This window comes from Thunnus albacares, chromosome 9 (genome assembly GCF_914725855.1).
Source record: "Thunnus albacares chromosome 9, fThuAlb1.1, whole genome shotgun sequence".
NCBI classification, from domain to species: Eukaryota; Metazoa; Chordata; class Actinopteri; order Scombriformes; family Scombridae; genus Thunnus; species Thunnus albacares.
In genome coordinates this window covers 7,801,475-7,827,001 of record NC_058114.1, presented here as the reverse complement: position 1 = coordinate 7,827,001, position 25,527 = coordinate 7,801,475, and the positions used below count along the sequence as shown (strand labels likewise).

Here is a 25,527-nt window from a genome sequence, read left to right as displayed (position 1 = left end):
TGAAGACAGTAAAAACAGACTAATTGCAAAACAAAACAAAAAATATAGCTTTTTTGTGATGTATTCATAATTTCTAGTGTTTAGGAATTTTGTTGTTTTTACAGTCAAGTAATATATTTGAATTTTGAATAATACACAACACTACGGTGCATGATACAACCACAACTAGTGAAGTGAAATTGTCCAGACTGTTGAAAGCTCCTTATAGACCTTTTTTCACAGAAAACATTTGGACATGTTACAGTAAGAAGATGTAAATAATAAAAGGAATGATGGCTGAATCCCATTTAGTTGCTTTGATTTCAGGGTTGTCTGAACCTTTAAATACAATAGACTCTGTGTAATCATTATTATATAATCTGGCCTTTTATTACTCAAGAAAACGCAGAAATACGCAGAAATTTTTCTAGACACAAGAAGAGTCAGAATTTTTTTTACAGTGTTTCACAGAAGCTTTGTTGAACACTGACTGCTGTAGGTTGTAGTGCAGGTTTCCTATTAGAAAAGGGAAATCAGTAATAGACATTCAGTCTCCATGGTCCTGTCTGTTTAATGGTCTGACTAAAAATCAAACTGCATGGAATAAAGTTGACATGTCCATAAAAATTAAACAATTTTTTGTGCGGCATATTTAGTTTTGATGGACTGCTGATATTATTGACACTCACAATGTTCTACACCTTGTAAAATGGACATTCTCAAAATAAGAAAAATAAAGTTAACATGCCATGATTCCTTCAGTTACCAGTTCAGCACTACACAAACATATAAACACACACTGAAGTTTTTAAAAAAAAGAAAATTGTCAACAATGATGTTTATACAGAGGGGTGTTTAATGTTTCACAGATTTTCTTCAGCTTCTGAGACTGTTAAAAAAGATCTGGCAAATGGTTCACAAAATGAGAAGTCATATAGTACATCAAAAAGAAAATATACTGCATGGTTTTAAAAAATATTGCTTGATAAATTATCACTTTATTTGTTTACACTACTTTCAGTTTAATAATCAACCAGATAATCTAATAACCTTCCTCAAAAATAGAACCATTTTTGATAAATATAATTTCATCAATACTTAGACAGATAAAATGCCACATGCTGCTATGATACCAGCCACAATTATGATAATGTATATAACCTATTGCTATCAAAGATTTATAAGTATTCCAATCTAAAGTTCTCCTCATGTTTGATCTTAATTTATTTGTGACATGTAAGACGTACCCCAAACAGAAGACCTTTCTTAAAACTTTGTAGTTGTATTTACTTTCTTTTTACAATTTTCCCCCTAAAGGTTTAAAGATTGAACCGATAACAATTCTGTTAAGGATGCTACTGAGTGGAGACAATAAACATATAAGCCATATAATGGTATTTCTGCTTAGTCCAGTCCTTTCATTAGGAGGCACCAGTGGTTCTGCACTTTGGCCTGGAGTAGTTGCTTTGGCTGATGGCGTTTTTGGCTGCAAGCCTGACGCAGTAGGTGGTCCGGGGCCTGAGGTCAGTCTCTATGTAAAAATCACCTTCCACGGTTCTCACTCTAGGCGGCTGATTGGCCCGCTGCTCTCTCTGTTCCTCCTCAATGACGAGCATATACTGAGACGCGTCCTTCACTGTCGTCCACTTCACATACAAGGAAACTCCACCTACTGTTACGGTCAACACCTCTGGAGTTTCAAGATCTGAGAGACAGACAGAGAGATGAGTGAGGCATTAGAAGTTGTTTTGTAATACAAGATCTTTGATGAATTTATATTCATGTTTGATCCACATGTATAACACTATTTCTAAAGCCCAAAGTGCAACTTCAAATATTTTGTTTTGTCACAGAATACTAAAGACACCAGAAAATATTCACATTTTAAGAAGCTGGAACAAGAGAATTTTTGCATTTTTTCTTAAAATATGTCTCATAACAATTAATCAGTTGCTATCTCAGATCAATTTTCTGATGATTGACTAATCGTTGCAGCCTTAAACGTTACACTTACCTCTGTCTAAATTGGCATAGACCTGAGTAGCCCGTAAATCTCTTCTTCTCCGAGTTCCTACTGGACCTGAGGAAGATGAAAATAACTCATTATATAGATTTCAGATTTCCAAAATGTCAATAAAGACAAATAAGTAATTAAATGATAAGTTGCATTTTTCAACAGGTGCAACATTGTTGTTTCAGTGTACTTGCACTGTGCACGCTGCAGTGTTGCTCTGGCTTGCAACTGATGGTCCGTCATTGTTTACTTTTAGTTCTTGTTCAGGTCATGTTCACATATCGGTATCAGCATATATGTCAGCTGACACACAACAAAAAAAATGAAGTTCAGAAATGCCAAAGATATGTTTTGACACAGTGTCACCATTTCATAGTTTGTCCGATAGAGAGTAGTGAAAAAGTTATTTTTCAACATCCTGCCAACCCCACATTTCTTAGTCACAAGTTACAAAAAAACTAATCTAAGGAGACCTAATCAAAAATGTTTATTTATTTTATGGGCTGTGTAAAGAAAATAAATATCAGTGCTATATATCAGATTTTTCAAACTGAGTCTCGGTCCGGTTGTTTAGTCCACAGCAGAGTTTGATTGACAGCTTTCACACAAACTCAAATGAACTGATCCAAACACAGATCATTTGAACTGAACCAAACAGATCAGGTGTGAAAGCATCCTTATGAACTCGTACAATATTCGACGTTGAGGAATTTTGCTAAGCAGAACTATACAAAGTTAGATTTAAGTAATAATAAGATGAAACAAAAAGCAATGTGGAATACAATCTTGCTGCTACAGCTCCAGTTGAATGACATGGAGAGATTATTTTTGTGAGTCCTGTGTAGTGCTGGTGATTTTTCTCGCCCTGCATCTGACCTGTAATATTGCTGGTAGGGTTGCTCTGTCCTACGGCGTTGCTGGCCGTCACTTCGATGGTGTGAGGATCAAAGTTGGTCAGCGAGCAGGAGAGCCCTGTGGTGTTGCAAACCTTGACACGGCCTGCGCTCGACACATTGTAGACAATGTACCGTGTGGCAAACACCGACGCCTCCCAGGAAAGAACAGCAGACTGTCTGCTACCAGAGTATTTCACATTCTGTGGAGCACAGGGCGCTGGGAAAGAAACGATGAAAATACTGTTAACAGGAGGACTGGAGTGTCTTATTATATCTAAACCCATGCTATGTGAGGTGAAGATAACAAGACATATTCTGCTTAAACAATTAAAAAGCAAAATATTAATATTTCAAATATGCTATAAAACAGATACAAGACTATCTCCTCAATATATCAACCTAAATGCAAAAAGGAACAGCTTTTGCTTCAAACAAAAGACATGATGTATGGGCTACATAATCCAATGTGAATTTACCTGTGACTCCAGTAAGGGCGTTGGAAGGATTGCTGATCCCGGCTGAGTTTCTGGAGCGTACAGTGATGTTATAAACTGTGCTGCAAGGCAATGGGAACTCAAAATATTTCCTGGGCGACCAATAAGAAGAGATCTCCATCAGGGCCTGTGGGTTGTTTTGGATTCGACCGGTTATCTCCACCAAGTACTCGACTTCGGAACAGTTGACGCTGTCCCATGACGTCATGGCCCAGTAAGTTTGGCTACTCTCCTGCATCCGGACATTCAGACCAGTCGGAGCACACGGAGCTGAGGAAGAAGGAGATAGCAATTCACCAGTGAAATGAGCCAAGTTAAAAAAGTTCTGCTCTTGTTTTTGTGACAATTTCAAAGGGTAAAAGATCATCCTCACTAGCCTTTTTGGTGGGATAATTAGATTTTTCTTGACTTGCTATACTACATTGTAGGTATTGAACCAGTACAACCAACTGATTGAGTACTTCTTTAATTGATTATTGTAATGTACATGAGAAAACAAAACATTTATCACATCTACTGAAGCCCTAAAAGTTTTCCAGTAAAAGAAATGTTATTCTATAACTAGTATCTGAAAACATTTATTTATATCTGCATATTCTATTCTATTCTTAAATTTTTTCTAAATTACCTACAGTAATCGCAGCATTGTAATAATTGCACTCTGCTATAATTCACTTTTGAGCTCTGATATTTACCTGCTCCAGCCTGCAGAGGTGCGCTGAACGAGCTGTTGCAAACGCCATTCGAGGCTTCAACGGAGAAATTGTACATGCCGCCACATTCCAGGCCTTCGATGGTGCAGGAGGTGTCGGTGCTATCACAGTAAAACGCGTCTCCACCCATATGTTGGGCACAGCCAAAATACTTCACAGCACCCTCACTGGCACTCCAAGAAAGGGTGGCAGAGTTGGTCTTGCATTCGATATCCACTGCTAGACCGGAGGGCTCACAGGGCACTGAGAGGGAAGAGAGAAAAGAACGGTACAGCGGGCCTGCAGTTTCCAAAATGTTAGAATAACATTAACTTATCCTTACTGATAAGAAAAAAATGAATAAATAAATAAAAAGGCCATGTCTTGTATTTATTAAGTCCAATCAATAGAGGTGACTACTAAGAAAAAATCCAACTTCAACTTGATGGTATTAGTGCATTAACAGAACAGCATGAACAGGAAGAAAAGCTACTCATTAAAAATCACAAAGAACTAATTTTGATTATCAACAAAAAAAGTAATTTTTGCAGTATTTTGCATGATGATAGAAGATTCTGAAAATGTGGCTTTACTAGTGCTGCAACTAAAAAGTATTTTCATGATCAATTCATCTGCTTAATACTTTGTCGATTAATCCGTTTTTTTGTCTGTAAAATGTCAGATGACAGTGGAAAATGCCTGTCTTCAAATTACTTGTTTTATGGGAACAACAGTCCAAAATACAATAGTTTTCTATCACATAAGCAGAAATCTTGATGTCTGAGAGGCTGCAGTTTTTCCTAATCTATCAAGTCCTGTCCTTGACTTGATAGATTAGCCAATTAACAGAATTTTTACCAATGAATTTTCTATCAATTATTCGACTAACCATTTCAGCTCTAGACTTTATCATCTATATCATTTACAGACTACCATCCACTCTCTACCAATCGAAAGTGTTGCTTTAGTTAAACGATACATTTCAAACCTCAGAAAAGAAAAGAAAAGTCCGATCATCTCTCTACCTGTTCTGAAGGATGTGGTTCTGGGCGGGCTGGTGCAGTTGTCTCCACTGGCAGTGATGCTCAAGTTGTACGGCTGTCCGCAGTGCAGATTAGCAAGGGTGCAGTTGTTCACTAAGGAATTGCATTTCGTGACATGTCCGTCCCTTCCTGTTGCTGTCAGCAGGTAGGATGTGGCCACAGGGGAGTCGGCCCACGTCACCGTGGCTCCATTCTCCTCACATGATGGTGCCACTGTCACGTTGTCTGGGACACAGGGTGCTAGAGAAGACAGAATAACCTTATATATTTCCTCAGGTGTTTGCGCTGTGGATCTACTGTACTTTCAAAACTTTAAGTGAGTTTTGATAACAGAAGTGAGTTTTTTCATCTGTCGGTTTCTGTAAAGCGATAAAGTGAATCAGGCTACATGGTGAGCAGAAAAAAATACCTGTTTTAATCTTCTTTGGTGGACTTCTGAGGCTGCTGCACTTATCAGAAGAAGCTGATACAATGATGCTGTAGTGCATGCCGCAGCGAATATCCTGGAGTACACATGAATTGGAGGTGCTGTTACAGGAAATGAGGGTCTGGTCGTGGCCCTCGGCGGTCACCAGGTAAATAGGTGTGTCCTGATTCAGCTCCCATTCAACCAGGATTGTATCACTGTTGCATCCTGTCACTGCACTGATGGACGTTAGAGCACAAGGACCTAGAAGACAGGACAGATACGATTAATAATGCTCCAGAAAACCGTTAACAGTTTGAAATCAGCAGCAGAGATTCATGTTAAATACCTGTCTCGAGCTCAAAGGTGGTGCTGTTATCACTGCGGCAGTGTTCATTGACAGCAGTGACATGGAAGGTGTAAAGCGTCCCACATTTCAGATCTGGCACATTACAGGGAGAGGAGGCAGTAGTACAGGTAGAGTTGTGACCTCCGACCCCCTGGGCCAGCACGGTATAGCTGAGGGCTCCTTCTGAGTCGTCCCAAGTCACCCAGGCAGAATTAGATACGCAGTCCAGGCGGCCTTTGGTGTTGCTGGGCACACATGGAGCTAAAGAGGGTGAAATGCAAAAGAATGACATTCACACTGAGTAGGAATTGTTTCAACAATTTTTGGGAGATTTACTGCGGCAAATGATTATACAATTTGAATTTTGTGGGAATGAAAGGGGGTTGTGTATTTGCAGATGCTCCCCTAATGAATCCAAGTGTCATGTGATCCTTCTTAGAGTCTAAACACCCTTGCAATATTAAGGAAATACATAATTTCATAAGGGGAAATGCATACAGTGATTGATAAATAGCTTGTGTAGCTTTCTGTATACAAAAGGAAGAAGAAGGGGACATTAGGATGGTTTTCAGCAACCTAGGTCAACAGCACCAGTGCTAAGACTTGTTTAAATGTTTCTGACATCAGTGCTCTCGGTACACTTATTCACTTTCTTTGCAGTTTGCACTGAGTTAGATGAGAAGATAAATTTGCTGAGAACGTATCACATATCACTCTATAACCACAGTTTGTGTATGAGTTAAACAAATAAGATACAGTATATTAATTAGAGAGGTTTAGAGGTGCTGGTAGACATATTTTTAAACGTTGGACAGAGTCCACCTGCTTCCAGTTACCATGCTGAGCTAGGCTAAATGCCTCCCGACTCAGCAAGGTATTGATAGTCTCATCTTACTCTCAGAAAGAAAGTGAATAATTGTATTTCCCAAAATGTTGAACTATAATTTTAAATCTAAAACTCAAAACCTAGGAAACACATGCAAATGCAAAGTCAAACTGCATCCCTAAAGAGGAAAACTGCACTGTAACACCGCCTGCATGTGGTACTTTCCTTTCCTATAGGTGGTGCAGGTTGGCATGTTTAGACCTGATATGATGTGGAGAATCTGGAGTCCGCTAAACGTGCCTTTCAGTGAATGAATTTCTGAATTACAAAGCCAGTTCCAGTGCATCATGCCACTGACACACTGAGATGTGGCTCACTGTTTGAAGTTTACCTGAAGAAGTCACAACGGTAGGGCTCGGCTTGCTCTCGCAGTCATCTCTCACAGACAACACAGTAACGTTGTAGCTCTGTCCGCATGGTAGATTTTCTATGGTGCAGACTGTGCCACTCGAGTTACAGTAGAGTCTCGCCCCTTTGTTGCTCACTGCTGCCACGTGGAAGTACTGTGCATCAGGGTTGGGTGACCAGGACACGGCCATAGCACCTTCATCACACTGGGCATCAACAGTCACGTTCTGTGGTGCACAGGGGGCTGCGGAGGAGAGAGAGCGGAGAAGAAAAAGGCAGGTTAATAAAGTATCGTTTAACAAAGAAGGGAATTTCTATCTTGCTGTTCTAGGGAACAAAACTTTACCACTTTACTAAATAAGACTGTCATCACAATTTAGTCACAACAAGCCTTTTACAATGAGTAGATAATTGGTCCTCCATCTTTACAGAGTACCTGTTCGCACGTAAGCTTTGTCGCTCTCCACGCTGGAGCAGGACTCATCCCGGCCGAACACGCTCACATTGTAGGTCTGTCCACACTGCAGGCCGCTCAGGTCACAGTGGGTCATGGTGTTGTTGCACTCAATCCGGTGGCTTCCATCCTCTGTGACACCCACAGCAAGATAGGAGACCGCTCCACTGGCTGGCTCCCACGTCACCGCAGCTGAATTTGAGCGGCACAGTAGAGACGCCTTGACATTGGTGGGCCTGCAAGGCACTGGTAGAGAGAGGAGGAAAGATGGACAGTGAGATGATGGAGTTCTTCTGTCTTAATGATGTATGTGAGAGCTGGGGGAATTAATGGGTTATATGGGGTAGTTTAATGCCAGTTTATAGAGAGAAAAGTTCATTCTTAGCATAATAAATGAATACTGAACAGACTCAGATCAAGCAAACATGGAGAAATTCATCTCAAAGTTCTTAAAATTCATTATTGATTAGTTGTTGTTCCAAGCTGCATACTATCTCAAGATCCAAGTGTGATACTGTTTGAATCATGCTGTCAGTGACCACCGGGCACAGCACAAATATGAGCGACAGTTTCTTCACCAATTTGGGAGATAAGTAGGGTTGAGTCTGAAGAATGTCCTACTTGTAACAGCAATGATATCCAGGTAACTTATTAGTCCATCAACTGTTCATGAATAGCGAAAAAGATGAAAAAATAAACCTGCTATAAACTGGCCCCTCACTGTTGATACAATGTCTACACAGCTTGCATCATGAAAGCAGCACGTTAGCAGAGCAGCTGTAGCAGCTTCAGTCCTGCGTCAGTTACTCAGGATGCACTGAGGCACAGTATTGAATGTAGGTTTGCACATATAAAACGGACATTGAGTCACTCGTCAGGCCATATGTCCCCTCTCATCCGTTCCGGTCTGCAAATGAACAAACGTCTGGTACAATAATACCATCACTGCCTGGTATGAAATCACAATAAAGACTCTTCTCATTTGTGGTTTCATGATGGTGGGATGAGCTACCCAGGTCTATACAGTCTGCTGTCTCCTTTAGTACATTCAAGAAATGCCTGAAAACTCAGCTCTTCCATGAACACCTCAACATCTGATCCCCTTTAACCTTTTAGCATTTTTTGAAGTGTTGCGGTGCTTCTTGTTGTTTATGGTATTCCTTATGCACTTGTCTCCTTACAGTTGTTTCTTACTTTAATAATTATTACAAAGACTACATGTTGTCACTGTCCTTTAACACTTTATTGTTTTGCCTCACTTGTAAGTTACTTTGGATAAAAGCTTCTGCCAAATGACAAAATGTAAATGTAAAATATGAGCCATTATTTGGCCTATTTAGACTTCTATGTTCCGTCAGATGCACATGAGATGAACATGTGAAAAACACCTCCTGTGTTGACGGGCTTGTCCACACCAATACCATAGCATTTAACTTGTGGCAAAGATTTTATTGTTCCTATTTACCTGACTGCAAGTTGAGGTAAGCGTGACTGTTGTCACACTGTCCATCCTGAGCTGTCAGTGTCAAGTTGTAGAGTTGGCCACATTGCATGTTGGGTAGTTCGCAAATGGTTTCAGCAGTGTTACACTGGATCCTGTGACCATTGGGTCCCGAAGCTCGCACCATGTAGGAGGACACACCCTCTCCTTCTTCCCATGACACCACACCTGTGTCATTGCCGCACACCATCTCTGCTGTTACCTTCTGTGGTACACACGGCCCTACAGACAGACAGGTATTAGATCAGTATCAGTAAAATATTATATATAACATGCAATATGCCTTATAGCTACACTGAATGCTGCTGTTTGGGATAAATGTCTAATGAAGGTGCCACATGACAAATTTAATCTTGATTCTACCTTTGCTGATGACAACAGCAGAGCTTTCAGCACTGTCACACGTCTCATCTAAGGCCTTAACAATGATGGAGTAGTTGAGGCCACACAGCAAGTCGTTGAACAGACATGTCGTGTCGTTGCTGTTGCATGTTGACTCGTAGCCACCGTTGCCCTGGGCGACTGTGGTGTAGGATAATGCCCCTCTGCTTGGCTCCCATGAGACCGCCACGGCACCAGACTCACAAGCCACCCGAGCCTCCACCTGCTGCGGTGCACAAGGCACTGCACAGACACAAAGAGAGAAATATTAATCTTCCATAACGTAAAGGTCGACGCCTTAGAATTATCAGGTTCTATCTGCTGTCTGAGTGGTTTTGAGTTGTTAAAGTTCAAATGATTTACGATATATGCACAGACAATACTTTAGCTGCATGTTTTAAATTTAGAAATAACTACACCTTTGGTTTTCATTGACTGATTTTAACTAATAATACAGTTCATAAAGTTTTTCCAACAACAAAATTCAAGACAATTAGAGAGAACCTTTGAAAATGTTTCTCCGTTCATTAGCTGACCTTTCCTCTCCTCTCCTTGTTCTGCTTTGTTTTACTGTTTTTTGATGCTCTTTGTCTATTGCTCCATTGCTTCTTTTTTTTTTCTTTTTTTGACAGACTGGGGTCTCTGTCAGTGTCTGAGCTCTGAGTGTTTCACTGTCTGCTGCAGGACTCAAGTTATAACATTAAATACACACAAACCCAGTTAGCAGCAGGTAAAGTTAACATCAGCAGCAAGCAGCCTGAATGTATCTCATGTTCTTACATATTAACATTTTGCCTTTCATTGCAGTAACTTATTAAGTAGTCAGAGTAACTAATAATAATATTAATTATTGCTAACAATTCTGCTTCCTATGTAATTAAATTCGGCAAGCTAGCTGACTGGCATGGTGGATAAAAGTCAAAAATCTGCTTCGTCACTGAGTTTAAACAAGATAAAAAACTAACTCAGTTGGTGTTTATTTCTGTCTCATACATAATTATGTTGATAAAATAATTAATTTGGAGGCTTCAAAATTTAAGATTTAGCAACATTTCATGATTCTTTCCGCTCTTTTGACCACAGTCACAAAGCAGTGAGGTCACATGGTAAAGAGGTGGAACCTGATTGGTCCTTCTATCTACGTTCTGAGCACTGATTGGTGCTTTGCAGATGGAACCTCAGAGCACCAGAATGAGATCGAGATTGAATTTTGAGATGAAACTTTTTCTTTTCTCAAATTTTAGGGCCAATAATGCAGAAATTAAAAAAATAAACCTACAAAAATGTTAGTAACAAAGAATATTTTCATGTGAATAACTCATTTTTGACAAAAATGTCAGATAAAACCTTATAATTCTAAGGTCTTATTTAGTTTAAATCTGTTTCATGTAAATACTTTAAAGTATGTGACGTAAAATCAAAAAATTTACTAACCTTCAACTTTTTAAATTTCTTTTTCATGATAAGTATATAAACACTTCATTTATGAATAATCTTCCCCCACCCTGACACAACAACAGAAATACCCAGATATTTACAAACTACCACTAAAAAGAACAATCTATAACATAGCTGTTATCATGCTACCAGGCCCCAACATGTTCCTTATCCTTACCTGCTTGTAGCTGTTTCATGTCACTCTGCGACACATTGCACACGTTGTTGACGGCGATCACAGTGATGTTGTAGGTGAAGCCACACAAGAGATCAGAGAGGACGCAGGAACCTGAGTCTGTCTCGCAGCCAGATTCATGTTCCTCCATGCCGAAGGCTTGGACGATGTAGGAATCAGCTCCCTTGCTGGCCTGCCACTCCACGAGGGCCGTGTTAGTAGAGCAGTTCAGTGCAACCACAACATCCTCAGGAGGACAAGGCACTGGTGGAGGGAAGGGAAAAGGAGGAAGTTGACTTTTTGGAGTAAACACAAAATCCCCATTACACACTTGTATTGTTTGGCAATTTTAAAACATTTGAGGGGTCCAAAAAAGGTCAATAGAGGTCATAGATTACTTTAAGTCCCTTGTAAACCTTCTGTTAAGACTTTAAATAGAAACTAATCACCAAACTGAAAAGCATTATTTAAACTCTGACCACATCCAGCAAGTGTAAATCTGGGAATGTTTTGTATTTATTGATATTTATTAAATAAATACCAAGATTTTTTAAATAGGCGTGTTTAAACTGACTTTTACCTTGATTTTGTGTCCCCACACATCCACAAATTATTTTGTTTCAAAATATATATTATACACTGTTGTTTACAGTAAAAGATGTCTTCCTGATAGTGTAAAAGTTTTGAGAAAAAATGGTGAAATGATGAGAAATGAGCCGCTGATCATATGCTATTGTTCATAAATTGATAAAATAATTTTTCTCTCAGAATTTAAGAAGAAAAGATATTTTTTAAATCAAATTTTCCTGAATTTAGAAAGTGGAATATATTAACACCTGTAATCACACCTAACACCTGATTGTGTGATTACAGGTGCATCACTGCAGCCACTTCAGAACTTCAGCCACTAGAGGTCAGCGAAAACAGGATTCTCAGTTAGTGTTAAAGGATGAGTCTGGTGATGCTCTACTGTATTTTTTCTTAATCTCAGCAAATCCCATGAAGACTAAAACCAACAATGAGTTACTCCTACCATCAAACACTATTTACTCCGATTTGAGTAACATTTGCTTAAAACAATAGTGCCTGGCTGCTTTAGGAAATTATTTAGCGTTTCTTATTAAACTTTGTATTCATGGGTTACCTGTTTTTTTTTAAATTTACATCCTCAAATGGGAGGAATGAGAGCCACAGACAGGGTAGGGAAGTCAGAAAGTATCGAGAGATGGACTAACACGTCGTTTTGGAACTTTGACCATGTTTAGCACAGATATCGGACATCACAACAGTATAAAAATAACAGAAAATCACCTCTAAGTTACTCTAAAATTGCAAAAATAAGCAGTATATAAAATCCTTGCCCCACATCTTTGACTTGGTTTTACTGCTTACCTGATTCCACCTGCAAACTGGAGCTGGGGGGGCTGTCACACTTCTCGTTTGAGGCCACAGTGATCACATCATAGGTCTGGCCGCACTGCAGGTTCTCCAGCTCACAGTTGGTGAAGTTGGATTTGCAAGTGGAAACATGGCCGCTGGAGGACCGGGCTGTTGCGGTGTAGTGCAAGGCCCCCAAAGCGAAGTCCCAGTCCAACAGGGCCGAGTTGGTGAAGCAGTCCACAACCACTGAGCCAATTTTGGGTGTGCAGGGAACTGAGAGAGTAGGGGAGACAAAAAGTCATACACCAAGCCTACCAAGTAAACATTCTGACATCCAAATTTCCATCTATATGTCCTACCTGATTTGAACTCGGCAGCTGGGCTGGGCAAACTGGAGCAGATGTCGTCCTGCGCCACCACTTGGACAGTATAAGACTGTCCGCAGGTCAAGTTGGTCAAGATGCACATCGGGTCTGTACTCTCACAGGAGGACACGGCTCCCTGTGTGCTCTGAGCTGTCACTTTGTAAGACAACGCCCCCCTGCTGGCACTCCAGGACACGAGAGCCTGATTTTTAGAACAGTTCATCTTCACATTCACATCAGTAGGAACACAAGGAACTGGAAAGAAGCACAGGAAAAGATTTAATAAAAATGTAGTTACAGGAAGTTTTAGAACATTTTTAAAAAAGTCACAGAAATATCAAGCCATCATTTGAAGGGTGTCAGATTCAATGTATTCAATGCATGGCAAACAATCAGTTTGCAGACAGTTAAATACATTTTCTTCCCCTAAAGATTCAAATTTTTATGTACATTTCTTTTCACCCATTTGTCATGTTCCTGTTAGACACGTTGCCTGTCACCAGTACCAATAGAGTTTTACAGTATATGCACAAAAAACAACAAAAATATACAGTAACATAGGATATAGTGAGCAGAAGGAAAATAAGCCCCAAAAGTGCTTGTTTGTCACCTCTGCTTAAAGAATATAAAATAAAATTACTTATATCAAAGAAATCTGTTTTTAATCTGTTTTAACCTGTTCTATAAGTTACGACTCTTGTATTTTATTGAAAATTGACCTCTACTTGTAAGATTAGATATTTGTTTGCAGGATTTTAAAAAATATGAAAGAAGCATAAGGAAATTAATTAGGGAAGTTGTGAGAATAAAATAATAATCAACTCTCACCTGACTGCAGTGTGTCGGCCTCACTGGGGTAAGAGTTGCACTTCTCGTTGGAGGCGACGACTGTCACCGTGTAGTTCTGTCCGCAGTGGACATTTGGCATACCGCAGTGCTCACTGTCAGACCAGCAGCTTTGTGATTGGCCGTCTTCCTGCGTCACTGTGGCGGTGTAAAACTGTGCGCCAGCCGAGCCGGTCCACGATATAACAGCAATGTTGGAGAGGCAGTTCATGAAGCTGGAGACGCCGGTGGGAGGGCAAGGCTCTGAGGGAAGGATGGAGAAAAGACTTGATCACGAAAGATGTTGAACTGATCCTGAAGTTTCATTAATACAAATAGAGGAATAGTTCAGTATTCTGGGAAATATGCTTATCTGCTTTCATGTCAAGAGTTAGACAAGAAGATCGATACCACTCTCATATCTATGCACTATTATGAAGCCACAACTAGCAGCTGGTTAGCTTAGTTTAGCATAAAGACTGGAAACAGTGGAACAGCTAGTCTCTGCTGTTTTGAGTCTTTATGCTAAGCTAAGCTAAGCTAAGCTAAGCTAACCATATTTACCTACAGATGTGAGAGTGGTATCCATCTTCTCATCTCTAACTCTCGGCATGAAAGCAAATATTTATTTCCCCAAATGTTGAACTACTCTTTTAACCAATTGCTATCAACTACAGTGTTTCTCCTCTTCTAAATTTAATTGTTTTGAAAGTAGAGCATCTTTTAAAGAAATCAATCAATGATTAAACCAGATTATTATCATTAATAAAATTATTGTTATAATTTATAATTATCAATGAAATAGTAAATAGTAACTGAATACAAACATAAAAACTGTCCTTGATTTGACAATTAATTTACATTTCCTTGATGAAGTGTATTTCACATGTAAGTTAACGTTTTCTTACAAGGTTAAAGCATTCAGAAAAAAAAAGGGTCACTTCAAAAACAGCTTCAAAACAGTGTTTTAGGGGTTTATGGAATAGGAATCTACCTGACTCCAGCTTTGACGGCACACTGGGACGACTTGTGCACACAGAGTCTACGGCCTGAACAGACAGGAAGTACTCCTGGCCGCACTGGAACTCAGAAATGTACGTCCAGGTGTCGTTGGTGCTGAGCTGCATTTTGTGGCCGCTGTTTGTCTCTGCCGTCACAATGTAGAACGATGCGGTTTCACTTGCACTCCAGCTCAGCGAACCCACCTTAGAATAATAACAACAATATCATAATAATTTCAATTTCGATAAAAATAATTAGCCTAGAACCTTTCAAAACAACAGTTACAAAGTGCGTCACAGAGCGTAATTACAATAGATTGTTTAATATTTCTTGAGGAAGATCCTTTAGAGAAAGAGCTTTCACAAAATGGTAAAATACAAACCTTCATAGTGCAGTTAAGAGATGATTCTAGATTTTGTGGTATGCAGGGTGCTACAAAAAGAAGGCAAATGATCAGTGGTGATGCTGGTGTTTTTCATGTGGTATCATTTAAGAGAATCACTGAGATTTCTTTGTTTAATTCTTGGCAGATGTCATTTTCTATGCCATTCTGCAGTTTGTTCACATGAAACTGGCCTTTAAAATCTACCCCACATAATATTCTAGGGTAGTTTGATTTCTACAGTAGAAAATCTTCAGCTGTGTACCCATCCGTATTGAAGTCCTGTTGCTCGGCATGCTGCTGCACAGGTAGTCGTTGGCGATGACATGAACTGTGTACTGCTCGCCACAGTGCAGGTCATCCCAGGTGCAACTGGTGGTGTTTGTGCTGCACATGTGGGTGTGGCCGTCCTGTCCCACTGCGATGGCCAGGTAGGAGTCTGCCCCGTCGCTCTCAGCCCAGCTGACTGAGCCCAGACTGTCCTCGCAGTGTGTAAAGCTCTGTACGTGCCGGGGTACACAGGGGCCTGGAGAGACGGTGAATTGTTGCATTATCAGGATAATGACCTTCTTATACATTACATCAGACAAAACTATAAGAAACTCATACCTGTCTTAAACTCTTTAGGCTGGCTCTCAGCACTGTCACATTGATCATCCTGAGCCTTCACAGTGAAAGTAAACAGCTGTCCACAAGGCAGCTCAGCCTCTATCGTTGTGTCATTGGTTTGGAAAGACGTGACGTATCCCAGGTCTCCCGTAGCTGTCACCTCATAGACTAATGCACCTTTAGCTGCCGACCAATCCAGTACCACCGTCTCATTGTAACACGACCCGTCAATTGTTAGGTCAGCTGGCTGGCAGGGTTCTAGAGGAGAAAGACACAAATGTCACACTCACAATAAGTGAAATTTTATTCAAGTTCAGATGATGCTGTTGAATTACCACAATCAATTGATCTGAAGATTGATTAATCAATTAATAGTTTGTACAATAAAATGTCAGAAAATCATCATGTCATCACAATATCCTAAAGCCCATGTTAACATTTTTGGACTGCCTATTTTGTCCAATAAACAGTCTAAAACCCAAATTGACAGTCTAATTTTTAAGCGTTTTTGATTTAAAAAATGACAAATGATTAATAAATTATTAAAATGTTTACAGATTAATTTTCTGTCAATCAACTAATCGATTAATTGACTCATTGTTTCAGCTCTACTGAAGTGATTATTCACTCCAACTCCAAATACTAATGCAGGACAAATGCATTATGTGGTAATTGCAGACAGCAACTTCATAGACAAAATGACAAATACTTTTAAAAGATAAACAAATAATTATATATGATATATACTATAATGCATATAACATATAATAATAAAAATATAATATCAATAACTAAAATATGGAAGTATGAAATTCTTTAATCTGTTTTTTTCATAACTACTAGAAGATTTGAAGATGAGAGAAACTTAATACAGTACAGGTTACTGAATACAAAGTTTGATATAATAACTGAATAAAACTTGCAAATTAGACAAACCATTTCAAAAAAATCAATACAATTAAATTAAGAAATAATAATGCCAAAACATGAAAGATTTTAAGACTATCACCTGTCCAAATTGTGAATAATGAGGGTGAATTCTATTTATATCTTTATATACAGTTAGCTCATGTAAAGTACAATTGTAGGTAAGAAAAGAAACCACTCGTTTAATAAATTTATAATGTTCAGATTTGATCTGTGAGTAATTTTGTTATCTGTCTATCTTAGCCAAGACACTCTTGAAAGAGAGTAAAACAAAAAAACACACTAATAATCAGCCAACCAGTAAATAAATTAAATTAGTTAAATCAGTTTAACAGTTAATCAGTTGATAATAATGCCCCCTACCTGTCTGAACCTCCGCAGTGCCGCTGATTTCGCTGTAGCACATGTTACTGAACGCAGTTACGGAGAATTCATAGGTTTCCCCGCAGTCCAAGTTGGAGAACTGGCAGGTGGAGTTGGTGGAGTTGCATTTCAGAGTCATCCCCGTGCTGGAGGTGGCAGTAGCCATGTAAAGCTCCACTCCCTCTGTTTCCTCCCAGTACATGTTGGCTGTGCTCGTCCCACACTGCAGGTCCGCTCCAACACGCAAAGGTTTACATGGCCCTGGACAAGAAGTTTAGTTTAGTTTCAAGAAGGAAAAAAAAGGTCGAAAGAGAATTTCATGATCCTAGTTTTGAAGTGCTTTCTTTTTATGATAAACAAGATACACTATAGAATAAATTCAGGATCAGCAGTTCTCCCGCCACTCCAGCTGATCTGGGAGGACGCTGTTGGACTCACCTGTGTTAAAAGTGACATGACTGTTTGTCTCAGTCTGGCAGTGGTCGCTGATGGCCGCAAGGCTGACGTTATACATCTGACCACACTGTAGCTCTGTCAGATCACACTGGCCCTCGGCAGTCTCACATGAAGCCCAGGAGCCATCAGCTGATACAGCGGTCACCAGGTAAGAGCTGGCTCCACTGGCTGAGCTCCAGGAGACCTCGGCTGTGTTGTTGTAGCAGTCCATGTTAACTGTCACGTTTCCTGCTGCACAGGGAGCTGGAGACAGAAGGGAAGACGGGCAGGGTGAGACATACAGGACATGGATACAACATCATTAGTGGTACTTTTACACTATTTTAGCGAATTAAAGTAGCTAAAACCTGCTAGAGAGGCCACTAAATACCACCAGATCACATGCATTAATGTGCATATGCATAGTATCACTACAGAATGATTTCCATATAAAATTTGTGTTGGAGGTAATAAATCAGGTTGCAAGCTTAAAATCATAGTAAACAGGGACACTGGTAAACATGAGTAATTCACACAATCAATCCAGCAAGAATGAGAACTGGTGATTCACCTCAAAGGAGAGTGGCTAATCTCTACCCAAAAAGTTGCTGGATTCATCAATAGACTCTATAGATCCATATATATCTTAAAAAATTGACAAATCTAGGTCTACACTGACAACACTGATCTCTTCTCTGCGAATTGCTTAATAATAAATACAATCAAAATGGATTGAAAAGGCAAATGACAACCTTTGTGGTTTAGACGGACTTAGTTTGCAGCTGTTAAATAGATCATGTTTTACTCTTAAGGATTTATTCTTAATTTTTGGGGGCGTAGACATATATCCATACCCATGAGTATCAGAATGAATAAATGAATGGATTAAGCTTTCATATTTATTTTATGCATACGACTATGCTGAGCCTGAATGGGCTTACAAAACACTGTAAATTCATATAAGCCAGAACCAGAGAGCTGTGAATACATTTTAGAATTTAATTTGTGGAAAACAGGATTCAGTTGGTGAGGAATTTGGTACTTTAAAAGCTTCAGTTTACCCAAATGACAAAAAACAATAGCTTCTCAATTATAGTGTTAAAGTCATGCAGATAATTTTGCCATTGCCACATTTTGATCTGTACATCTTTGACATTTCTCCTTCAGCCCAATTCAATGGGAGTGAATGGAACTTCATTTGTTGTGCTCACAGCAATGAAAAATTACTTTTTTAACAGCAGAATGTCTTTACACAAATATTTTTATGGTTAATCCAACAAGCGTTCTCTTCTCTCAGGTACTATTTCTTTAATAGAAAGTAGTTCCAGTGAAAATCATTTACAGTGAAATCTGTTAATTTTTAAATGGCATTTTCAATGCTACAGTACAGCAGCACCACAAATAAAATTATCTTCACCTAAATTGTGTTGGGGTTTGGGCAGAAATCTCACAGACACATTTCAAAACTTGGACCACTTGGACAAGTAAAACCAAGACTATCTGTATGGCGGAATACCTAAAAGGATATTTTTCTTTTTTGTTGTTGTAATTTTTAGATTTAAGCTAACAAAGCAGTTGTATTTTAACAGTCATGAAAAAAAACAGAACTTTCCTCAAGGAACTCAACACAGAAGAGATGTAGGAGTCGAGCATTGTTTTTACCAACTCAATGTATTTTCATATCATCTAATACTTTCACTTTAAATACATCTTAAGTAGATTCACAGTGAAATTCTGAAGGTAAAACTTCAGGTGAAAAATGTAAGAAAGGTAATTCAGCGTAATATTTGAATAAACTGAAGTTGGCGTTTGAGAGCATCATACCTGAGACCAGCAGGACGGTGGTAGAGATGCTGCTGTTGAGCGTCTCTCCGATGGCGATGACGTTGGTGTAGTAGACCACTCCACAGTGGAGGCCTTCTACGTTACAGAAAGTGTCCTCGGTGCGGCAGGACAGGGAGTGGCCGTCACGCCCTGCGAGACGGGCCTCGTAGCCCACAGCACCAAAACTGGCCTCCCATGTCATGACCCCTGTGTTGTTCTCACACCACACGTCGGTCTGAACGTTGTTGGGCGGGCAAGGCTCTGAGGTTAAAATAAGAGGCCAGACGGGTTGAATGATGCACAATGGATACATGTAGTATCTTTCATCTATGCCGCACACTAATAAACACACACATACACAAACAAATTAAAGAAAAGATGAAAAGTTACAACACAGTGTTTTCTCACCGGTCTTAATCATAAGTGAATCTGTTGAGATGGACACATCTTGGCACACATAATTGTTTGCCGTGACGCTGATGTTGTACATCTGACCGCACTTCATGTTGTACAAGGCGCAGTAGGTGTCGTTGGTGGTACAGGAGACCATGAGGCCCTGCTCTGTCACCCCTTCCACTGTGTAGTGATCAGCACCAGCGGTCCTGTCCCACAATACTTGGCCGATCGTCAGGCTGTACTGGGTGCTGATGAGTTTAGGGATGCACGGCTCTGAGAGAGAGGAGAGAGGTAGTGTTGGAGATTAAATAAGACAGAATACATGATGTGTGAGTTAATGGGACAGGAGCTAAAATGGCCTAACCAGTATAAGATAAATAAAGTTTTTTGAACTGTGAATCATGCAAAGATATTCCAGTAGAGCCCCAGAATATAAATACAGACCTAGAAATGAATCAAGTGTCAAGTTAAGTTTTCTAAAATATACATTAAAGTTTGCAGCTTGGTTCATCCTGTGTCACGTTGCTCACCAGTGACCAGCTTTCCTGTCATGTGAGCGATGCTGCCGCAGGTAGTTCCTACAGCTTCGACAGAGATGGAATAGCTCTGTCCACAGGGCAGCTCTTCCAGATCACAGTGGGTGGTGTTTGTCTCACAGGTGACATTGAGGCCTGACGCGGTGGTGGCCAAGACCACGTACGACGAAGCTCCATCACTCGGGTACCAGGTCACCATAGCCTTCTGTGTGTAGCAGTCCATGACTGCCTCGATGTGTCTCGGTTTACAGGGGACTGAGAGAAGAATGAAGTGAATGAAGACAATGTAGTTTATGTTTTGTTGTCCATGGGATTAACATGGAAATATGGAAATAGTGCTTTAATATGTTTCACAGGTGACATAAGAAAAAATAATTAATGCACCAAGTAGGTATTTATCACCTTTTTTTAACAGTTAACAGTAAAACAAACACTATAAAAGATACTTTAAGCAAGATCATGTTCACAATACATTTTCACATAATGCAGTACCTTTTTTTAAGAGTTTAATAATCATCATCAAGCATCAAAGAATCTCCTTGACCCCTAAAGAAACTACAGGATCCTTTATTTTAAGTATAAAATGAGAAAACAAAGATAAAACTAAGTTTCCTCATGTCAGCAGAGCATTTACAGTATATATGGATTAGTGCATCAGTGTCTTCATCTTTCTAGAAATGTGTTGAAGTCTGATTTTAGCCTTTGTCCTTAAGATACATGTCTGTCACTTGACTCTCGTTCTTACCTGAAGGTGTGTCAATCACATTGGTGGGCGGGCTGTCACAGTATCCATCAGAGGAGACTACAGACACGTGGTAGATCTGACCACAGCCGAGTCCCGTCATGTTGCAGGAGCCCTCGGTCATGCCCTGGCAGGTTGTGGTCTGACCGTTGCTGTCCTGCACTGTGGCGAGGTACGAGTCGGCTCCCGAGCTCTCGGACCAAGACACAGTCAGAGCACTGGTCTTACAGTCCACCACGGAGGAGACGTTTGCAGGAGTGCACGGCACTGGTGAGAAGAGGTTGAGAGAAGGTGTGGTGTAGGGTTTAATGTTTTTTTTTGTCACCTTAAAGAGTTTTTGATTACTGATTACTGGATATATTATGAAAATGAAGTGATTTTCTGGAGATTATAGCTGTTGTTGAGAACTTTTTTGCTAAGAGTTGAATGAGAAGATTGATGCTACTTGTATATTTTTAGGGTTAGGGGTTAGGTGGTTAGTTGTGGTCTTACAGGCATTAATGTCCTGGACTATTTCTCAACTGGGCACAGTGATTTCCTGGAGTCTCTGCTGGTTGCCTGCTAACCTCAGGGGGACAAAAGGACTCCAGGAAGTCACTGCATCTGGCCAAGAAATAGTCCTGTACATAAACCTCCATGAAACTACAACTTGTGGTTGTCACGCTATAATTTTTGGGACAGATTAAATGAACAAGATATATGATGTTGAGTGAGATTTAGAGGTGCTGGTAAGTGGATTTTGATACCTTTGGAGAGAGACAGGGTAATTATTTCCTTCTGTTCCCAGTCTTTATGCTAAGCTATGATAAGAGGCTGTTAGCTGTAGCTTTATATTCAACCTACAGAGTGGTATCCATCTACTCATCTAACAACTCTCTGCAAGAAAGTGAACAACCGTGTTACCAAAAATGTCGAACTATTCCTTCAAAGCAAAAACTCATTTGATGTCACAAAATTTGTGCTAACTTTCACTGTATATTTGCTGTTTTTTTTTAGTCATTTCCTGAAAAAATTCTGCTTGTGCACAGAAAAAAAACAGCAACAACAGCAGTTTTGTTTAGACCTAGATAGTTAGCATGAGCTGTGACAGCAGCTGTAGATGAAGAGAAACAGAAATGAGAGCCACCGGTGGAAACCCAAGCTTCATGAACAATAAAAGACTTTCAAAGAAAAACAAAGAAAAAAAATCAGACTATAAATCTCTAGTTTTTGATTTCTAGGGAAACTTAAGACCATTAACATAGATGTTTGGGAATAATTTGCAGCTCTGGATAACTTATGTTTATGGTGAAAACTCTTATTTTATAATTCTTGAACACACACATAAATCAACAGTGAAAATCTGTGCATACCGGTCTTAATTTGCACACTGTCGCTCGGTTTGCTCCTGCAGTCTCTGTCCTCTGCCATCACACTAGCTGTGTAGTACTGGCCGCAGCGCAGGCCTGTCAGATCACAGCGGTTCTCATGAGAGGTGCACTCATCCACGTGGCCATCGGTACTCACGGCCCTCACATGGTAAAGCTGTCCTCCTTTGCTGTAGTTCCATGACATGGAGGCCACGTTGTCGCTGCAGCTCAGTTTGGCTTCAAGGTTATCAGGAACACACGGCACTGACGGAGAGAGATCAATAAAGACACAAATATTATTATCTCATCTCCATTCTCATCTCACAAAGCCTGCATGAGAATTCCTTACATGTGGCTTTAAGACTGTACCTGAAAATATTAGAAATGTTATACTTGTGTATGTGTAATATTCTCCACCTGTCTTGACTATGTCCCCTGAACTCTGGGAGCTGTTGCAGGTTCGTCCCTCAGCCGTGACGAGCAGGACGTAGAATTCTCCACACGGCAGGTCGGTGATGTCACAGCCGGTGTCCGACGTGGTGCAGCAGGTGCTGCCTCCGTTTGTGTTCTCCAGCGTGGCTGTGTATGTCACAGCACCAGGAATGGATTCCCAGGAGATGCTGACTGTGCGGTTGTCGCAACCCACCGACTTCTTCACGTCCTCGGGAGGACAGGGACCTGAGGAAGGAGAAGCACTGTGAGATATGATTTAAAAAACAGCTTTCTGACCATCATCTGCCAGAAATAGGTACAAAAGTGAAAGAGGTTATCAGAGGATAGCTCTAAAAAGAGTGTAAAAAAAGAGACCACATTTGACTCGAAAACCCTCATGAGGGTTCAATGAAAATGGTTTCAGTGATTTTTTTCAGAACAGAATAGCTGATATGTTCTTCATTTCTACCACTAATGCCACTATGTATATCTAGCATCTCTCAATTTATTCTAATGGCATTAGATTTTTATAGTAGAAAAAATTGACAAAAAATTGTGAAATTCTACACACACTGACTAACTTATATTTTACACAATAAATTATTTCATTGTAATCATTTCAAGAGGTAAAAATGAGGTGCAAAACTTGCTCTGGAGAAAATGATTCCTCTATTTATTCATTCAAATGTGGCATTCGGTTCAGATCTGAAACATAATTTTTTAGTGAATAAACAGAGCCAATAAGTAAGTAAAACTATATTGAAAAGTGAAAAACTTTAATTAAAGTCAATTAACACCAGCAATTTAGTTTGACATTGACAATATCAACACCTACATCACAATATGTCTATGTCTGAGGTATAATTGATTAAAGTGACTTCCTGTTTTCTTGTTACTATTTATTTACGTTCACAGACCTGTCTCAGTCATGACAGCATTGCTGGGTGCACTGAGGCACTGCTGGTTTTGGGCTTTGAGGGTGAAGGTGAGGTTCTGGCTGCAAGTCAGAGGCGGCAGAGCACACGTCCCGTCTGAGGTGGAGTTACACTCGAATGTCTGGATGTCACCGTCGCTGTTTGTTGTTAAGACGACATAGTCTTTAACGCCGTCAGCCTCCTCCCACATCACCCAAGCTGAGTTTGTCAGGCAGTCAATCTCCACATCAGACAGGTGAGGTGTGCAGGGAACTGAAAGTAACCAGGGAGAAATCAGTACTCAAAAAGATCACTCAAAAATCTGACAGTTTATCAAGTTTATTTATCTTGACTATTTTTAAATGGTCACTGCATCAAATAATAACTTGTATAAGTGCATTACTGCTCCAGAAATTCTTTGAACTTCAAATTTCTTTTTATTTTCAGACATTAAATTACTCAAGAAATAATTTAGCATATGTGTGTTTGGCTAATTTGCTGCGTATTACAGTAATGAATATATACTATATACAAAAGGCGGTCCAGTAAAATGCAAGAACAGTTACTTCTACAGTCACTACTACACTTAGTGTAATTTAAAAACATTTACTGTATCAAGTTTTAATCTCAGTCTAAAATAAAAAAAAATATTGATGCTTGCCTGTCATGATCGTTTTTGTGGGGCTGTCTCTGCCCACACATCCGTTCCTGGATGGTGTGATGGTAACGTTGTACTGCATCCCACACTCCAGAGTGCTGAGATCACAGTAGTTGGTTTCACTGCTACAGTTGTGTCGCCGACCTGTGGCGTCAATCGCCGACACCGTGTACACGACCCCCGCGACGCTGTCGGTCCACGTTACAGATACAACGCCGGTGTCACAGTCCAGAGTGGGAATGTAGGACATGACAGGACAGGGAGCTGAGAGGGAGATTGTGGAAGAAGAAGAAGAGGATGGCTTGAAGTTAGAAGAAAAGAAAGTAAAACTAATGTCTTCCTGCACCAAGAGCTTTTTAATATAAGACATGGACAGAATAAAACATTCAAAAAAGTTTAAGAAAAGACAGACACATCCTGCATACCTGTAATGACCTGCTTTGTGGGGCTGTGGGAGCTATTGCAGGCCTTATCTTGGGCGACAACTGTAACGTCATAGGTCAGTCCGCACTCCATGTTGTGCACTACGCAGTGATGTTTATCCGTCTCACAGATGCTGACGTGACCGTTGCTGCTCACCACAGAGGCACGGAACTGAGGAGCGTAACCTGTAGACTGCCAGGTAACATTGAGGACACCAGACAGACAGTCGAGGTTGTTCTGTATGTTCTGCGGCACGCATGGAGCTGGAAAGAGCAAAGAGAATGGTGAGAGAAATTGTCCTGTTTGGTCCCTCAGCCGGCACACGAGTCCTAGAGAGAGATACAGAACTGCCATTTGCTCACTTTTTGTAAGCTGCTTGGAAAAGAAAATAGCCTAACATGGATTTAAATACCCACCTGTATGAATCATTTCAACGTTGCTCTTGGCTCCAATACAATTTTCATCAAGACCAGCGACGTAGACCTGATACTGCTGCCCACATGGGAGACTAGATATCTGGCAGGTGGTGGTGCTGGTGTTACAGGACCACTGGCGGCCCTGTGCATTCTCTGCTACGGCCATGTAGGTTACTGAGCCCTGCGAGGCCTGCCACGACACCGAGATGTTGTTTGATTCACAGGATGAGTCGACCCTCAACAGGGTGGGAGGGCAGGGAGCTGCAGGAGAGACACAGGAGAGGGTCAGGCAGATTCATACAGGTATCAAATTTTACTTGTCAGTGCCCTCCGGTGGACAAACTATGTAATTGCAACACTGTTTCTATATTACTTCCAATATTTTTTCAACATATTTGCACAGCAATTTCTTGTTTCTTATGGGCTAACATATCTCATCTTTTATTTCTATTGTCATCATTTCTTATCAGCATCAACTTAAACTAAAAAAAAAA

General features: G+C 40.2%; 1 protein-coding gene across 1 annotated transcript in view; it reads right to left on the bottom strand.

Annotated features, from left to right (window-relative positions):
- Positions 1-539: 539 nt before the first annotated feature.
- Positions 540-25,527, bottom strand: part of LOC122989049 — a 50,068-nt gene continuing 25,080 nt past the window's right edge. The window contains exons 27-58 of the mRNA XM_044361729.1: positions 25,034-25,294; positions 24,620-24,880; positions 24,198-24,458; positions 23,540-23,809; positions 22,608-22,868; positions 22,194-22,454; positions 20,845-21,108; positions 20,094-20,354; positions 19,576-19,836; positions 19,168-19,428; positions 17,347-17,607; positions 16,909-17,169; positions 15,619-15,876; positions 15,275-15,535; positions 15,010-15,059; positions 14,620-14,830; positions 13,629-13,889; positions 12,795-13,055; positions 12,448-12,708; positions 11,059-11,319; positions 9,426-9,686; positions 9,027-9,284; positions 7,544-7,807; positions 7,091-7,351; positions 5,874-6,134; positions 5,528-5,788; positions 5,101-5,358; positions 4,079-4,339; positions 3,366-3,653; positions 2,870-3,106; positions 1,994-2,059; positions 540-1,684 (exon numbers count right to left, since the gene is read on the bottom strand). Of these exons, the coding sequence (XP_044217664.1) occupies positions 1,401-1,684; positions 1,994-2,059; positions 2,870-3,106; positions 3,366-3,653; positions 4,079-4,339; positions 5,101-5,358; positions 5,528-5,788; positions 5,874-6,134; positions 7,091-7,351; positions 7,544-7,807; positions 9,027-9,284; positions 9,426-9,686; positions 11,059-11,319; positions 12,448-12,708; positions 12,795-13,055; positions 13,629-13,889; positions 14,620-14,830; positions 15,010-15,059; positions 15,275-15,535; positions 15,619-15,876; positions 16,909-17,169; positions 17,347-17,607; positions 19,168-19,428; positions 19,576-19,836; positions 20,094-20,354; positions 20,845-21,108; positions 22,194-22,454; positions 22,608-22,868; positions 23,540-23,809; positions 24,198-24,458; positions 24,620-24,880; positions 25,034-25,294 (7,928 nt within the window). The 3' untranslated portion in view covers positions 540-1,400. The remainder of the gene's footprint in view (positions 1,685-1,993; positions 2,060-2,869; positions 3,107-3,365; positions 3,654-4,078; positions 4,340-5,100; positions 5,359-5,527; positions 5,789-5,873; positions 6,135-7,090; positions 7,352-7,543; positions 7,808-9,026; positions 9,285-9,425; positions 9,687-11,058; positions 11,320-12,447; positions 12,709-12,794; positions 13,056-13,628; positions 13,890-14,619; positions 14,831-15,009; positions 15,060-15,274; positions 15,536-15,618; positions 15,877-16,908; positions 17,170-17,346; positions 17,608-19,167; positions 19,429-19,575; positions 19,837-20,093; positions 20,355-20,844; positions 21,109-22,193; positions 22,455-22,607; positions 22,869-23,539; positions 23,810-24,197; positions 24,459-24,619; positions 24,881-25,033; positions 25,295-25,527) is intronic.